At 44.0% G+C, this 14619-nt stretch overlaps 1 protein-coding gene across 14 annotated transcripts in view; it reads left to right on the plus strand.

The window, feature by feature from the left end:
* MAST2 (microtubule associated serine/threonine kinase 2) overlaps positions 1 to 13940 on the plus strand; it is a 194503-nt gene extending 180563 nt beyond the window's left edge. For 13 of the 14 annotated variants that reach the window (XM_069863006.1, XM_069863007.1, XM_069863008.1 and 10 more), the window contains 6 exons: positions 1721 to 1936; positions 3713 to 3939; positions 5437 to 5559; positions 6568 to 6704; positions 6922 to 7109; positions 7810 to 13940. In XM_069863006.1, coding sequence (XP_069719107.1) covers positions 1721 to 1936; positions 3713 to 3939; positions 5437 to 5559; positions 6568 to 6704; positions 6922 to 7109; positions 7810 to 9887 — 2969 coding nt within the window. In that variant the 3' untranslated portion in view covers positions 9888 to 13940. The remainder of the gene's footprint in view (positions 1 to 1720; positions 1937 to 3712; positions 3940 to 5436; positions 5560 to 6567; positions 6705 to 6921; positions 7110 to 7809) is intronic. The other variant, XM_069863014.1, reaches the window with a different exon arrangement.
* Positions 13941 to 14619: the final 679 nt, after the last annotated feature.

Here is a 14619-nt window from a genome sequence, read left to right on the forward strand (position 1 = left end):
ATTGGTAAGAAAATAAGACATATTAGTTGGGGAAACTGGGGGCAAGCAGGCAAAGCTATGTGGATGCATTCAGCAGGGAAAGGAGAGGAAAGGGGTACTAAGCAAGGAGTCAGAGTGGCAGCAAGACAAGGACAAGGTGAAGGGCACTGGGCAGATGTGATGGTGGATTGATAGCAGAAGGTGGATTTGCCTTAGAGGAAATTTGCCTCGAGACTAGAGTAAAGCCAAGATCTCCACATCTCATTATTCCTCTTCTGCAATGCAGTTATGAAATTTCCTCCAAAATTGTCCCCCTCCTCTCTATGGCCCATCCTCCCAGAACAGGCCTGGTGTTGCCATCGCATATTCCATTAAACCGCAGGAAAAGGTGTAGGAGTTAAGGAACGTGCTTGGATGACATAGATGCCGTAGTGGAACCCTGGTTTCTCAATTTCATACTAAAATCCTAGAAATATGTTATTAGAAGTTGCAAGAACTCTTCCATTGCAAATCTGAGTATCTACAAGTTGAAACGGGTAAAACCAAAGCTTCTGTGGGCAGCCTGCTCCCCTGAGCCTAATACATTAGAGAAATCTTTAATCCGGTGCGTGGGGTGCAGGGATGACGTAGCTTCAGTGTCCCCAGTCCGCAGAGTTAAGTCAGAGGTAGGGGACTGCAAGGAAAGAATTTCATTCCTCTCACTGTCTCAGAGTGCTCCTCTAATGCTTATCGCAGCCTTTTCACACACAGCCCCTGATTCAGAGTTCCTCATTGTCCAAGAGCCTTGTTTGAGGCTGCGGCTGTTAAATGTTGATCAGGCATCTGGTGCTGAGGTCTATGGGAATTTTTATTTTCATGGTACTTCCTGCTTTACTTAGTATGCAGAGCAGTGGTGCCCACTTAAATAACGATGATCAATGTTTTGTTCTGTTCTCATTGTTCAAAATGTGGCCCTTAGGCTTTATTTATTGCATGCTGCTTAAAATTTGCTTTTGAAGACAGAATGATTAATTTCCCTTGTGGACTTGCTGTGATGCTCACCACTTTCATTTCTGAGCACCTTGTAAATTCTAATTAATGTATTTTCACAGTGCCCCTTTAAGATATCGGATGGGCAACTGAGGCACCGAGCTTGAGTACAGCAGCCCAGCCCCCAGCATCTGCTGCTGTCACGTGCCCTGTCTGATTTTCAAGATTCCTTCACGTTTTATATATAATTATAGGAGGCTAAGTAATGCAAGACTAAATTGCAACGGTACACGGAAGGGGGCAAATTAAAGTTGTCTTTACAATCCACATTTTCACTTTGCCTGACTTTCATACCTTAGTACTCTCTTAAAGTGGAATTTTTATGTGCAACTCCGGTAGAACCTGGATTTTCTATTACAGGCAGTTTTAACTTAAAGATTGACAGTTCTTGCCGGTTGTGAAAACAGAACACTTCCCATAAACCTGTTTTCATCTCTGAACGATCCCATCGAAATGACTTGCCTGCAGAACTGCACCGCAGCTTTAGGATTCATGTAACTGCTACTGAGCAACGTGATTTCATTAGCGAGCTTTTCCAACAGAACAGAAGCTGCTAATTTTCTGTATTCAGAATAACCCTGGGGTTTCTTCTTAGGAAAATTTACTCTTGGACTTCATGTAAACATGACTTTGATTTAATGTATTTTGCCTGTAGGGGAATAGACTGTTAGGAATTCCCTGTGGTTCTAATCTGTTTTAATTTAAACTGTAGCTGGGAGCACTGCAGATTTCTGTGATCCACGCGCCCGCAGTAATAGCAATGAAGGCCCAGACTTTACCACTCCAAAAGCCATCAGCGATTTGGCAGTGCGGCGGGCACGACACAGGTTGCTCTCTGGGGAATCAGGGGAGAAACGTACCTCAAGACCTGTCAATAAAGTGATTAAATCAGCATCCGCTACTGCCTTGTCTCTCCTGATTCCCTCAGGTAAGAAATGCCTTGGGTGAGGCATTGTCAGAATCTGCAAGCACTAAACAAAAGGTCTGCAGACAGATCCTCCCCCTTCTCTCTCCTGGAATAATGCCCTCGCTGGCAGGAGGGGAGCGATCTAACTTTTACAATCGGTTTAATATTTACTCCTCTGCAGGATAATGAATACTGCTTTGCCACTGACGGGAGCATTGTGTGTGTGGTCTGACTGCAGCTTCTGCAAATGGCAGCTGGGCCTTATTCTTTTCCCTAGTTTTGTTTAAATTGGCTCCTAGCTGGTCTCTAGACAATGGTGCAGCAAGGAGGTACAGAGATGTGGAACAATTTTAACCCTCAAGGTACTGTTTTTTGGGGGTCACATGCTGACTATAGTGTTGTTTGGGAGCTGAATGTATCTGGTGCATTCGTGCGCTGGGAAATTTCAGTGGCTCCAGATAGCTGGAGGTTGCCTGTTCAAGAATTCATAGCATAAGTCCCTCACAAAGCAAGTTGACGCTGAACAGCTTACCTTGTTGGGCTGCCTCTGTCTCAAAGCAGAGTCAGACAATGACTGTTCCTAATGCCAGGTGGTAACTTCTAGTGAACAGCCCAACCATGCCGAGCTAGGACAGACTGGTTCAGCAGGAGGCTCTCCCCACAAGGACTTTGTCCCTCTTTCCGGAGGATAAATCCTTGCTGTATTTCCAGAGCTGTCCTGCCTAGACAGGAGGAGGAAATTGCCATGAGTGCCAACCCAGCAGAACCTATTGTCAGAGCGATGCCTGCCCATCCCTCTCAGCCAAGGAGCTGGAGGTGGGGATGCAACTGCTTCTTGGCATCATCATGGTGATGCACATTGTATTTCTTGTGGTCTGTGTATTGGTTTTTTTTCAAACTACCATCTCCCTCGTGAAAATCTTTACAATGTGTATTTAATCACCCAGCCAAGGTTCCTCCAGAGCTACTCTCGTCTGCCAGGTAAATATGTGCTGGTGTTTCTTAATGGATTAGAGGGCTTTTACAGCTGCCTTTAATATTCTTGCTCTTGGGTTTATTTTACTGATGTGGACCAGCTTCACTTTAATATGAGTTCAGTGTTTGCTTTGTGATTTTAAAACTGGATTTTGCTCCACTACCAAGCAGAGTCAGGTAGTTTAGCTGGTAGCCCAGCCCTTGGCTGTTCATTTGGGAAGAGCACCCTAAAATTACACTTATGGTGTTGTTTTTCAGTAGCCAAGTTCCTGCAGTAGCTAATTTTTTAGGGTTAAACGTTTTTGCTCCCGTAAGTTTAAAACACTACGAAAATGACCTAGATATAGTTGTTGTCCAATTGCCTATCGTTTTTTTGCTTCAGTACTACCTGATTTTGATTTATTTGAGCACCAACATGAAACTTGCAGCAAGATCTAGAAACTGATCCGATCTTTTGGAGGGGGATACTATATCATAACCTTGAAATGGAGCGTTCCAAGATTGTGCCTAGAGTGAATGCTTAGGATGGGTTGTAAATCCCTGAAAGTGGAGAAGTAAACACTGTGACCCAACCATAATCCTAGACAAGCAGTGCTGCTATATTAAATACACACCTCCAAAAGGGCTTGTTGGAAACTCTGCTGATTTCTGTATTTCAAAGCATGACTTAGATGAAGCTGCAGGCAAACCCAGCTCTGGTGAAGACCACCAGCTTTAAGAGCATTGGGAGAAATTGTTTCCTAGCTATGCTCTAACAAGAATTTTCTCTCTTTTGGAGGCCTGATTTCCTAATTTTTACCCACCTTTGTGTCATCACTGTAGATCACCACACGTGTTCTCCATTGGCCAGTCCAATGTCACCTCATTCTCTATCCTCCAACCCATCTTCGAGGGACTCCTCACCCAGCCGTGACTTTTCTCCTGCTATCGCAAACCTGAAACCACCAATCATCATCCATCGGGCTGGAAAGAAATACGGTTTCACTCTCCGTGCCATTCGCGTCTATATGGGTGACAGTGATATCTACACTGTGCATCACATGGTCTGGGTATGTCTCTGCTTTTCTAAAAAGAGAACCCTTTGGGGCCAGAAATGCATTTAGCCAGGGTTGTGGGATTCAGCTTTATAAATTGCATTTTGCCACCCTGTTTTCTCTCTCCTCACTGGGACCCAAAGTTATCATTTTGGGGTGAGGGAAACCCTTTAAAAATAAATAAATTAGTAGCAGCACTCTAGGGTAGCGGTTTTCAAGCCCACCACAGAACCCCAGCAACCTTTCTTTCCTGATGACATGAACCCACCTTCTTTCACCTGCAGCACATACCTTAAAGCATGTTTCTGTGTGTGTACCCTCTTTCTCTTTATTGGGGTTGTTGCATGAGGGCCAATCATAGCTAATTTATTCAGACCCGTGTTAGCAATTATAACCTGCTTCGGATCAGTTCAGTCTGCTGGGGTTTTCCAAGCAGTCACTTGGAATTGATTACAAGCCTTAAAGCATCGCTGCTGCTATGCTGATTGCCTAGGGATTTAGCTCTTGGCTAAGTTGTGTGCTATGCTAAAAGGTCTGGTTTCCATGTCTGTATCTTTTCCTTCCCGTTATTTCTAGTACTTGATCTCTGTGTTCCTTTTTTTGTTAAAGTATATGACTTCTAGGAATGATCCGATCCCCGGAGCAGTTTTGTTTGAATTCTGTAGTTAGGGAGGGACAGGGTCAGGGTAAAAATGGTTCATTCTTTTCTTTGTATCTCTGTGTTCATTAGACAACTTGGACTTCATGTGCTTTGGTCATCATTTAACACCCATTCTTACCTAGGGAAAGAATCTGAAGCTACATTTTTCCCTTTCTCTTCTCTGCATCCTTGAAAATGCTGAGTTTACCAAGATACGGATTTGTAGTCTTTTCTGGCTAAAGAGAGTGTTGCAGTATTCTCAAGTGTATCTGTCTCCTCACTGTAAAGGAGGCTTTCCTTTCCAAACAGTGATGATGAAAGGCAAAGTGTTCATGGGGTAAAAAGTCTGATGTTGGATAGGTTAATAAAGAAAGGATGGAAAATGGAAAAAGAAACTGGAATGAGATACAACGTAGAAACCCTAAACACACGGCACAGAGCTTTATTCAAAAGTCTGTCAGCCTTCATGGATTCCAGCATGTACATGGAAGGATGCTGGATTTGGGAAGGCAAAGAAATTGAAAAAGATTGAATGCTTGTCTGGAAGTCAGGAGTATCTAGTTAACATTCCCGAGTGCTGAAAATTTTTTGGAAGCATGTTAAGCCTTTTGTTTTGGGAGGAGCTGGTCTCTTGATCAGCTTAACTGTCCTGGCTGCCTGCCTTGGACTGGGAGAAGGCTGGCGGGATGCTGGGGAGGAGTGGAAGAGCACAGATTTTCGTGCTTGGCTGTGCCAGTCAGTGGTTTCTTTCACCCTTCTTCGAAGCAGCTGACGCTGGCTGCGGCGAGGGATGAGATGCGCGGGCTTTGAGTCTCATCTGGCCATCTTGTGCATTCCTCTTCTCAAATCAGTCGTCCCCTTCTCGTCCCCAGCACGTGGAGGAAGGCGGCCCGGCCAACGAAGCAGGTCTGCGTGAAGGGGATCTGATAACCCACGTCAACGGGGAGCCGGTCCATGGGCTGGTGCACACGGAGGTGGTGGAGCTGATTCTCAAGGTAGGGATTCAGTGCCGCTACGTTATGGAAAATAGGTAGTATGGAAAATATGAGAGAGCTTGTTTAAAACACTGTAGGTATCTAGTTGGCATTGTCTGACATACAAATATGTATGCAGCACCTGGCCCTTCTTTTGCAAAACTCATTGCTGCTGCAGGATCCCTAAATCTCCAAAATTTCTTCATGTAATCTACGCTGAACTCAGATATTCTATGTGAGAAATACGGACCTGTCAGATACATTTTTATCAGCATTAGAGACAAAGGTTAGTAAGATCTAAGTATACCTTTCCTCAAACATCACTTTTAAGAAACAAATACCTTAATTTTTTTCCAAATTACTTTTATTTTTTGCCTTTCGGCTGTGCTAATGTTATTAGTTCTTAATACTGCTTTCTCAAGGATTATTCCTAGTGGTATTTAAAAGCGGCTTTGTAATGGTTGGTCTTAAAATTATCCAGTTAAACGACTTGCATTTTGATACTTCCTCTGAGCTGAATCCATTTATGGAAATAAAACCCCAAAGTTTGGACTGTTCCAAGAGACAGAAGTCTTTGGGATTTGGAATAGAGGAGCAACCGGGATTATTATTATTTTTTTTAAGATGAGTGAGACGAGCCACGCTCTGTGATGCAGATTCGTCATGACAGATGCCTGATATGCTCACATCTGCCATCAGTGAGAGCACTGGGGATAGGCTTGATGACAGAGTATCACTTTGTTCAACTTTCCAAGTATTACAAGTATTAAATTGAGGCAGTTGGGATCTCAATGGGAGGGGTCAGCTGCTGTGTTCTCCCTGCTTCTGGAAGCTTTACCTACCAGCTGGGGCCTGAGCTAATCATTTGTGAAAGCCTGACTAAAGAGGGCTCTCTCTCTCATCAATTCCTTAATAAATGATAGGTGGAAATGAAAAGGGGAAAATGGAGTTTGACAAAGGATTACAAAATGGCAGGCAGCTTCAGATGGCCTCATTTTAAGCAATGTCTCTGCATCTCTTTTCTGACAGAGTGGAAATAAAGTCTCCATCTCCACCACACCATTTGAGAACACGTCCATCAAAGTTGGGCCAGCTCGAAAGGCCAGCTATAAATCCAAGATGGCTCGAAGGAACAAGAAGAGCAAAACCAAGGATGGTCAGGAAAGGTTCGTTTTGATGTTTCTCTTTGAAAATTAAATGGTAACCAAGATAATTTCAGAGAAATCTTGTGAAAGCACTTCTCAGATAATGTGTATCTGCAGGTATGTCCCTTAGTTCTTTTCTTTTTGTGTTCTTTTTAACTGTGCCAATTGACTGAAATATGCCAGTAAAGGTAAATAAATAATTTGAGCTTGTGAACAACTTTTGGATGCTTTTCCACAGTAAGAAGAAGAGTTCCTTGTTGAGGAAGATCACTAAACAGGCATCACTACTTCACACCAGCCGGAGTTTATCTTCACTAAATCGCTCTCTGTCCTCTGGAGAAAGTGTGCCTGGCTCTCCAACTCACAACCTCTCTCCTCGGTCACCAACGCAGAGTTACAGATCCACTCCTGAGTCTGTACACTCAGGTAAAAAAGAAACACTCCAAAACCCACACACACCCCAGACAACAACAAAAAAAATCCACACCAACAGAAAAAAAACTTGGAGAAGATTTTTGCTTGTTGATTAATTTTTGAAGTAAAATGCACAGCAGCCAGTAGTAGCTCTGTTTGTGAAATAAAATTACAGCTGTGATATCAATCACCTTAGGGATGGATGTATTCTCATTCATGATTCATTTAAAAATGATAACCCGTACATCTTTTTAAGAATTCATTTGTTTTACTACAGCATCCTTTCACTTTGATGCAAATGTATATTATGAGTTGCTATGTTTTTATAGCAGTTTGACACATTTTCTATATGAGTTCAGAGAGGAGGAATCAAAGCAGTGTGGCAAAGTCATATTTGAAAATTGAATCAGCTGATGGAATAAAGAGATTTGCTTCTTGAGAATAGCAATGAAACACAAGGTTTATCTGCTTGGATGTTTTTTTTCAGAAAAAAAACGTTCCGATAGCAGAATGTTTCTTGCTTTATTCTGATGTTTTGTGATGATAATGTGAATTCTCATCTGAAGCCTTGCAGTGTTACCTTGTAATATTCCTGCAGTGCTTTGTGGTAATGTGGCATTTTGTCTTGACATTGTACATCTTAGTTTCAGTAATTTGTTTTAATGGCCTAATATATATTTATCTTCTTACTCATTTTTTTTTTTCTTTTAAGTTGGTGGCAATTCTTCCCAGAGCAGCTCTCCCAGTTCCAGTGTTCCAAATTCTCCAGCCAGCTCTGGACACATCCGACCCAGCTCTCTGCACGGACTGGCACCAAAGCTTCAAAGGCAGTACAGATCTCCGAGGCGCAAATCTGCAGGAAACATCCCTCTGTCGCCGCTAGCTCACACTCCGTCACCAACCCCGCAGTCCACGTCACCGCAGCGCTCCCCGTCTCCTTTGCCAGGACACTCGGTTGGCAGCTCCAGTATTATTCAGTCTTTTCCAGTAAAACTACACTCCTCTCCACCACTGGTGAGACAAATTTCTCGCCCCAAAAGCGCTGAGCCTCCCAGGTCTCCTTTGCTAAAGAGAGTGCAGTCAGCCGAGAAACTGGCTGCCTCCCTGTCCTCTTCTGAGAAGAAGCTGGCTTCCTCACGTAAGCATAGCTTGGATATCTCTCATTCCGAGTTTAAGAAGGAGATGCTACAGAGGGATCCTAGTCTCCAGAGCTTACAAGAATCTGCCAATGAAACAACAGGTGGCAAACTTGGGCTGGCGGAAAAAGGGTTGTTGCAGAAACCAGGTTCGCGGAAATTGGGTGCTATTCGACAGGACAGAGTGGAGAGGAGGGAGTCTCTGCAAAAACAAGAGGCCATCAGAGAAGTAGATTCTTCTGAAGATGAAACGGATGATGGTTCAGAAGACAGTCAGGATGGGAGAAGACTGGACAAGCCCCCTGACAGTGGAGACCAAGGCTCAGATTCTTTTAATGAGGATAATAAGTTTTCATCTAAATTGGAAAGCAAGGATAGTATTGAAGATGATGCCTTTCTACCTGAAGATCCAAAAGGTACAGAAGATTTGCAGAAGGGAAATAATCAACAAGCCAAACCTGTTTCTGAGCCACTGCAAATCACTGTGCACCCTTCCCCATCAGAGGTCCCCCAAAGAACTGCTCCAGAAAAATCAGCTGATTCAGAAAAGCCATTCCTAAGATCAGAAACAACTGCAAAGGAACAAAAATTGCTGGAAAACAAAACTTTTGAGTGTTTTGGTCCAAAAGACAAGTCTTCTGAAGCAATCAAAGACCTAGGGGCACCTACAAGTACTCAAAAACCAGTAGATTGCACGGAACGTATACAATGTCCATCTATTGTACTCCTGGAACTTGAAAACGATGACTCTTCAGGGGCCTCGTGTGGTAAGCTTGACCTGAAAGACCCTCTGCTAACAGAAACCAGTCAGAAAAAACAGGATCCCAAACCTCTGCTAGCACTTTCTTCATGGTGCACGGCAAGTGTGAGCACTCCTCTTCTGGTAAGTCCTACGGATCGCAGTGAGAAGGATCTCAAGGAGGCGCTTCAGCCTCCAGAACAACACAGCACCTCGTTTCTGTCTCCTGGGAGTGTGAGTAAAACGTCCCAAAAAAGTCCTAGTACTGAAAAGCAACCCAGCTTGTCCCAGATAGAGAGTGTTCCAACTGCCAGCAGAACGAGCCCAGCAGGTCCTGTATCCTCCACGCTCCTTGTTCCCAGTGCTATTGAAAGAGCCCTCTCTGTCTCTGAGTTAGTGCCACTAGCTCAGAGCGTGTTAGGCCCTTTGAAGCTCAGTATGTCTGGTTCCAGAGAGGTGGAAAAGCGAAAGGATTTCCCCCATTTGGGTGCCTCCTGTAAAGAAGAGAGAGATTCAAAACAAAAAAAGCAGGAAACTTCGCAAGCAGGAGCGTGCCAAGAGAAAGCCAAGCTCTCTGGCACAGATGGTCTGACGACGAGGAGCAGATCCTGCACAGAGGCGTTAAACTCAGCAAAGCCCTGGGAGGCAACGTGTCCTGTGGTAGCAAAAAAGGAGGCAACTCTTAGCAGCGCTAAAACATCTGAAGTGTTGGGAGGTAGCTGCAAAATCACTCCATCGAAAGAGCCGCCTCGTGCTCTTGGACAAGCAGCTCTGAGAGCTTCTCCCCTGCCAGATGGCAGCACGAGGCCCTGTAAAGAAGGGGCTCTGGCACAAGCAAAAAGCAAAGAGGTTGGAAGTCAGTTAAAAATACAAGACTTTCCCCTGTCACATGATGGTGCTGTAAAGAAAACATAGCAGCATCCCTGGTACACGTGGACTGGAGCATTCTACGTTCAAAATAGAGACTGCATGTTTGAATTTTGTAATATACACTAATATAAAATAGAACTTGTGTACATCTATTTTTGGGAGGGTTTTTTTCATACTGTTTTTTGTGTTTTTTCATCCTTGCTATTCTATTTTTGTACACAGTAATGCTTGCCGTTTGAGGTCTCTTTAGAACAGGGTATCTTGAAAGCGGGGCTTAAGAAACAGTTTGATTTTTATTTTCTTTTCCTTTTCCAGACCTTTTATTTTACCTGAGTTCAGGGCCTGTTGTGCTCTTCCCTCTATTCGAGATCCCAAAAATTCTGAGTACAAAGAAGGCAGCTTACTTTTAAATTTCTGCTTTCCAACCTTGTCTTTGGAATGTCATTGAAATTCAATAATTTTAAGTTTTTTCTTTGAATTTACAACCTGATATCCTTTGACGAGGAGAAGAAACCACTCTGTCCACGAGTTGTTCTGAAACTACAAACAATCCCTCTTCAGTGCAAGTAAGAGCTCTTTGTCCCCCTGGGCATCCACAGTCCTGCACGCGTCCTTAGAGGATCCAGAGGTAAGGGACTTGGCTGGAGGAGTTGGACAGAGAGCTTTCAACCTCTTCTCTTTAAACCAAGTAGAAATATTTTTGAGTGGAATTATCAGAAAGAGAAGTCTCCAATCCATAAGCTGGGGGTTTTTTTGGATCTTTTTATTTATCTCTTATGGGACACATGGCAACTTTTCCCTCTCTTACTAAAATTTTAGTGATGTTTTATCTTCTTTTCTCTGGCTTCAATTCATAACGTTCCCTGCCTTAGAATAAATGACCCCAGGAAAAGGGAGCCTTGTAGGTTGGTTTTAAAGTAGAGGAGTTTGTAGTTATGTGATTTCCAGTACATCTCGGGCAAAGTTATCTCAGTGATAAATGACCTTTGGAGACTTTTCCTTCTCTTGGTGAGTCTAAATAGGTAGGGAATTTAAGGTGTTCCTTAACATTTCTGAATTGGGGCTTGGGAAACTTGCTGAGTTTTCTGAATGTGCCCATTTAAAACAAACAAACAAACAAAAAACATTAAGAGTTCTGCCTCCTCAAGTTCTATGGACAAGCTGCAAGCAGACTTCAAAACACATGTGATATTTTAAGATTTCAGCCTTGGTAGGTAGATCATTTCCACTGCTGAGGTCACCTGGTTCTGTTAAAAATTACTCTTCGCCCTTAGGTTTAGACATCACTTTGCTTTAAGTGTGACCGACTGGCTAACAGTGCTCTTTGCTGAGGATTAGATCAATAATAATACACCAATAAATGTGTCGAGTGGTGATACCTATAGCACTGCAAGCCATTTCTTCATCCAATTAAAGGTTCCTCTCAGTGAACGCTCCCGTCATTTGTCCCAGATTGTGCTTGGCTTTTATTCTAGTCTTGTCTGAGTGTATCCCCCTGCGGATCACCCGCAAGGTCTAGTATCCTGCTCACTCTGTTAGAAGCAAAATGATCGCGCAACAGTATTGCGAGCTGCGACCTGCCTCTGTTGGTCTGATTTCATTACACCACTGCCTTTTTCATTGTCTTGGCCTTTTCTGGACTTGAAGTTTTTATCCTCTTCCTCTAAATGCAAATATGATTTTATATAGCAATATATTTTCTCCATCTCCTTCAACTTGATTTTGGCTCAGTCCACAAATCACGAAGATCTCTGCAATCTTGCCCTGGTTCTTTCTGTATAACCATTGTTTTCCCCAATTATATACTTGATTTTGGCTGCTTGGATTTAATTTCTGGACCAAGTTTTGGTTTGGTTTGAGCTTTTTTTTTTTATTTTAAAATGTTTAAGTGAGTGTTTACTACGTGTGTCTGTGTGAACATGTATGGTGTCGTTAATACACTAACCAAAGCCTCAATGCTCCCAGATAACACGTTAATAAATCTTGCTGTGATGATATTGAGAGCAGAGCCTGCTGTGCTGTCTCTGCTCTTTTTCCTGGAATTCTGAGGCTACTCGTAAACACTTAATTTGCAATTATAAACTGCAGTATTTCCACTGCCTTGTCAGGGTCCTGGGTAGCTCCAGCCTCTCAAAGCACTCTTGGTGATGAGCATCATTCTGTGCTGATTTGGAGCACGAGCAAGGAAGGAACAGACTTGGCAGGATCTGGTACTTGAGCTGGCTGGTTTTCTCCCCCGTGGGTTGATCTACTAGAAAATTGCTGAGAAACAGGGTCCGATTGGCAGGACAGGGTAGGATAAAATAGATGGGAATAGTGAAAAATTGATTTGGTATCCTGAGTCTGTGGTAATTGCGAAGACGAGCCTCGAGCTTATCTCCTGAGAAGAGTACTTAGCCTTGGTGAGAGGGAAGTCTGTGTAAATTAAATCGTGAGCCCAGAGTTGTGTGAGGACGTGGTCTGGCTTGGCTGTTCCCCGGGTGGTAGGTCCCTGTTTCCCTCTCCTTGTGGGGACATGGCTGCTTCTGTGAGCGTCATTCTGGGGCATCCACCAAGGACTCTGCCTTGGGAAAAGCAACCTCTGTCTTAGGAGAGAGAGGGCTTTGTAACGTGGCTTATCCCAGGCAGGCTGGGATGGTACCCCCTGAAGGTACGAGCTGTAGAAGCCACCGACTCCCTACCTTTGCAGCCGGTGGTTCCAGCGCTGAATTGCAGAGTTATCCTTTCTAATGTGTAAAAAGAGGAGTAAAAAACGTTACAGCTTTTGCTTGAATTGGCCAAAGAAGAGGTGAGGTATGTGTTTAGTCGCCTCTTTTTTTTTTCGTTATGGTACAGAAAACGATTAGTGCAATTTAAAAAAGCCTGGTTTTTTTAGAAGCCGAAGTCAAGCAGCATTACCAGGAAAGCATCCTAGTGAAGCCCTGCATCTCTGCTCCTAGTCAGCCCTGCAGTTTCCCTTGGCGTGCCAGGCCCCCCACCTACCTGTTAACACCTTCTGTCAAATTTCAGTGATGCACCTTAGCAAAACGTTTGGGCAAAAAGACTTTTTCTATAAAGTCTTGGTAGTAAACCAGGCAGATACACCGAGACTTATTCCTCGCTCTGCTACAAATTGCTTAAATACCTTCTCAGATAAGCTTGCAAAACATGTCAGGGAGGAACGCAGTGTTGGAAAAGCTGCGTGTAAAGAGTGAGAGCGCGATTCCCAGCGCAGGATCAGACCTGCAGTACGTGAGCGAAGCATTTGGCAAGCGGTGAACTCGGCCTCCCTGGAGAACCCCAGGTCAGACAGGCAGGGAGGAGAAGTTGCGTGCGTGTGGTGTGTGTTTGGTGAACGAGCTGTGCATATAACCATCCAAATACGCTGCTTCCCTGCTTCATTTTCCCTCTTCCCTTCTGTCGGCTTGGATGTGTGTCTTGCTCCTCATCCATTTTGGGATGATGGCATCAAAGCTGGTTCCAGCTTCTGCAGCTCCTTTCTGCTCCTACATCCAGCCGGCGCATTCCTGCCCCATGCCTCATTTCAATGTTATTTTTCCCTTTGTCTCTTACTGTTGCAAACGAAGAGAAATGGATGATATTTATTGTAAATATTAGACGTTAGCATTGTAACGGCCACTCCTGGGTCCGAATGTCAGAGGCCTTTGGCTGCTATTGTACTACAGAGCGCTTGCCGGGGAGGAGTAGGAGTGACCAGTGGTTTGGTTGCCACACTTGCATTAAGGTGTGAGTTGGAGTATTTTAATTTTTTTTGTTTTTATTTCCGAAGAGGGGAGGATAAGGTCTTTCTCTGATTTTCTCTTACTGGATGTGAAGGATAATTCTGTACTTCTAGTAGAAGATTTGACAGACGTGTGTGTTTACGTTGTGTTCGATAACCATATCCAGGTGGCTGTGAGAGCACCTCCTGAGCTGGGCTCCGCCAAGCTGTCTCACTCAGCACTTAGCTAGATAAGAGAAAGTGTGGAATTTCTGTGTTTTTAGAAACTTGAACAATTGCCACATAATAGGGGTGCAATAATTTTTATTCATGTTGTACCTGCATGTCGATGTGCAAATCCTCCTCCAAAATAAACTTTTTTTTTTTTTTTTCATAAATTCAGGCTCCTGTGTGTTTCTTAGAATCACGGAATCATTTGGCTGGCAAAGACCCTTTGAGGCCATCGAGTTCAGCCGTACCTGTCCGTACCAAATCATATCCCTGAACACTTCATCCACCCGTCTTTTAAAGATTCCAGGGGTGGGGACTCAAGCACCTCCCTGGAGCCGTTCCAGTGCCTGACAACCCTCTGGGTGAAGAAATTTTTCCTAATGTCCAATCTGAACCTCCCCTGATGCAACTTGAAGCCATTCCTTCACATCATATCACTTGTCACTGGGGAGAAGAGACCAGCAGCCACATCCCTGCAACCTCCTTTCAGGTAGTTGTAGAGAGCAATGAGGTCTCCCCTCAGCCTCCTCTTCCTCAAGGCTAAACACCCCCAGCTCCCTCAGTCATTTCATGTATAAGACGTGAAACTAAAACTGAGGAGAGAAGAAAAGAGGAAGACAAGGAGAGAATGGGCTGACAGTCATTGAACACAGCAGCTGATGGGCGTATGAATTATGTGCATGATAAAATCCGAAGGGCAGCAGCTGCCGGGGGCACAGGTACAGCATTGCCTTGGATTAGCCAAATGACATGAGGCAGCAGGAATCATAGAATCACCAGGTTGGAAAAGACCCACCGGATCATCGAGTCCAACCATTCCCATCAATCACTAAACCATGTCCCTCA

This window comes from Phaenicophaeus curvirostris, chromosome 8 (assembly GCF_032191515.1).
Source record: "Phaenicophaeus curvirostris isolate KB17595 chromosome 8, BPBGC_Pcur_1.0, whole genome shotgun sequence".
NCBI classification, from domain to species: Eukaryota; Metazoa; Chordata; class Aves; order Cuculiformes; family Cuculidae; genus Phaenicophaeus; species Phaenicophaeus curvirostris.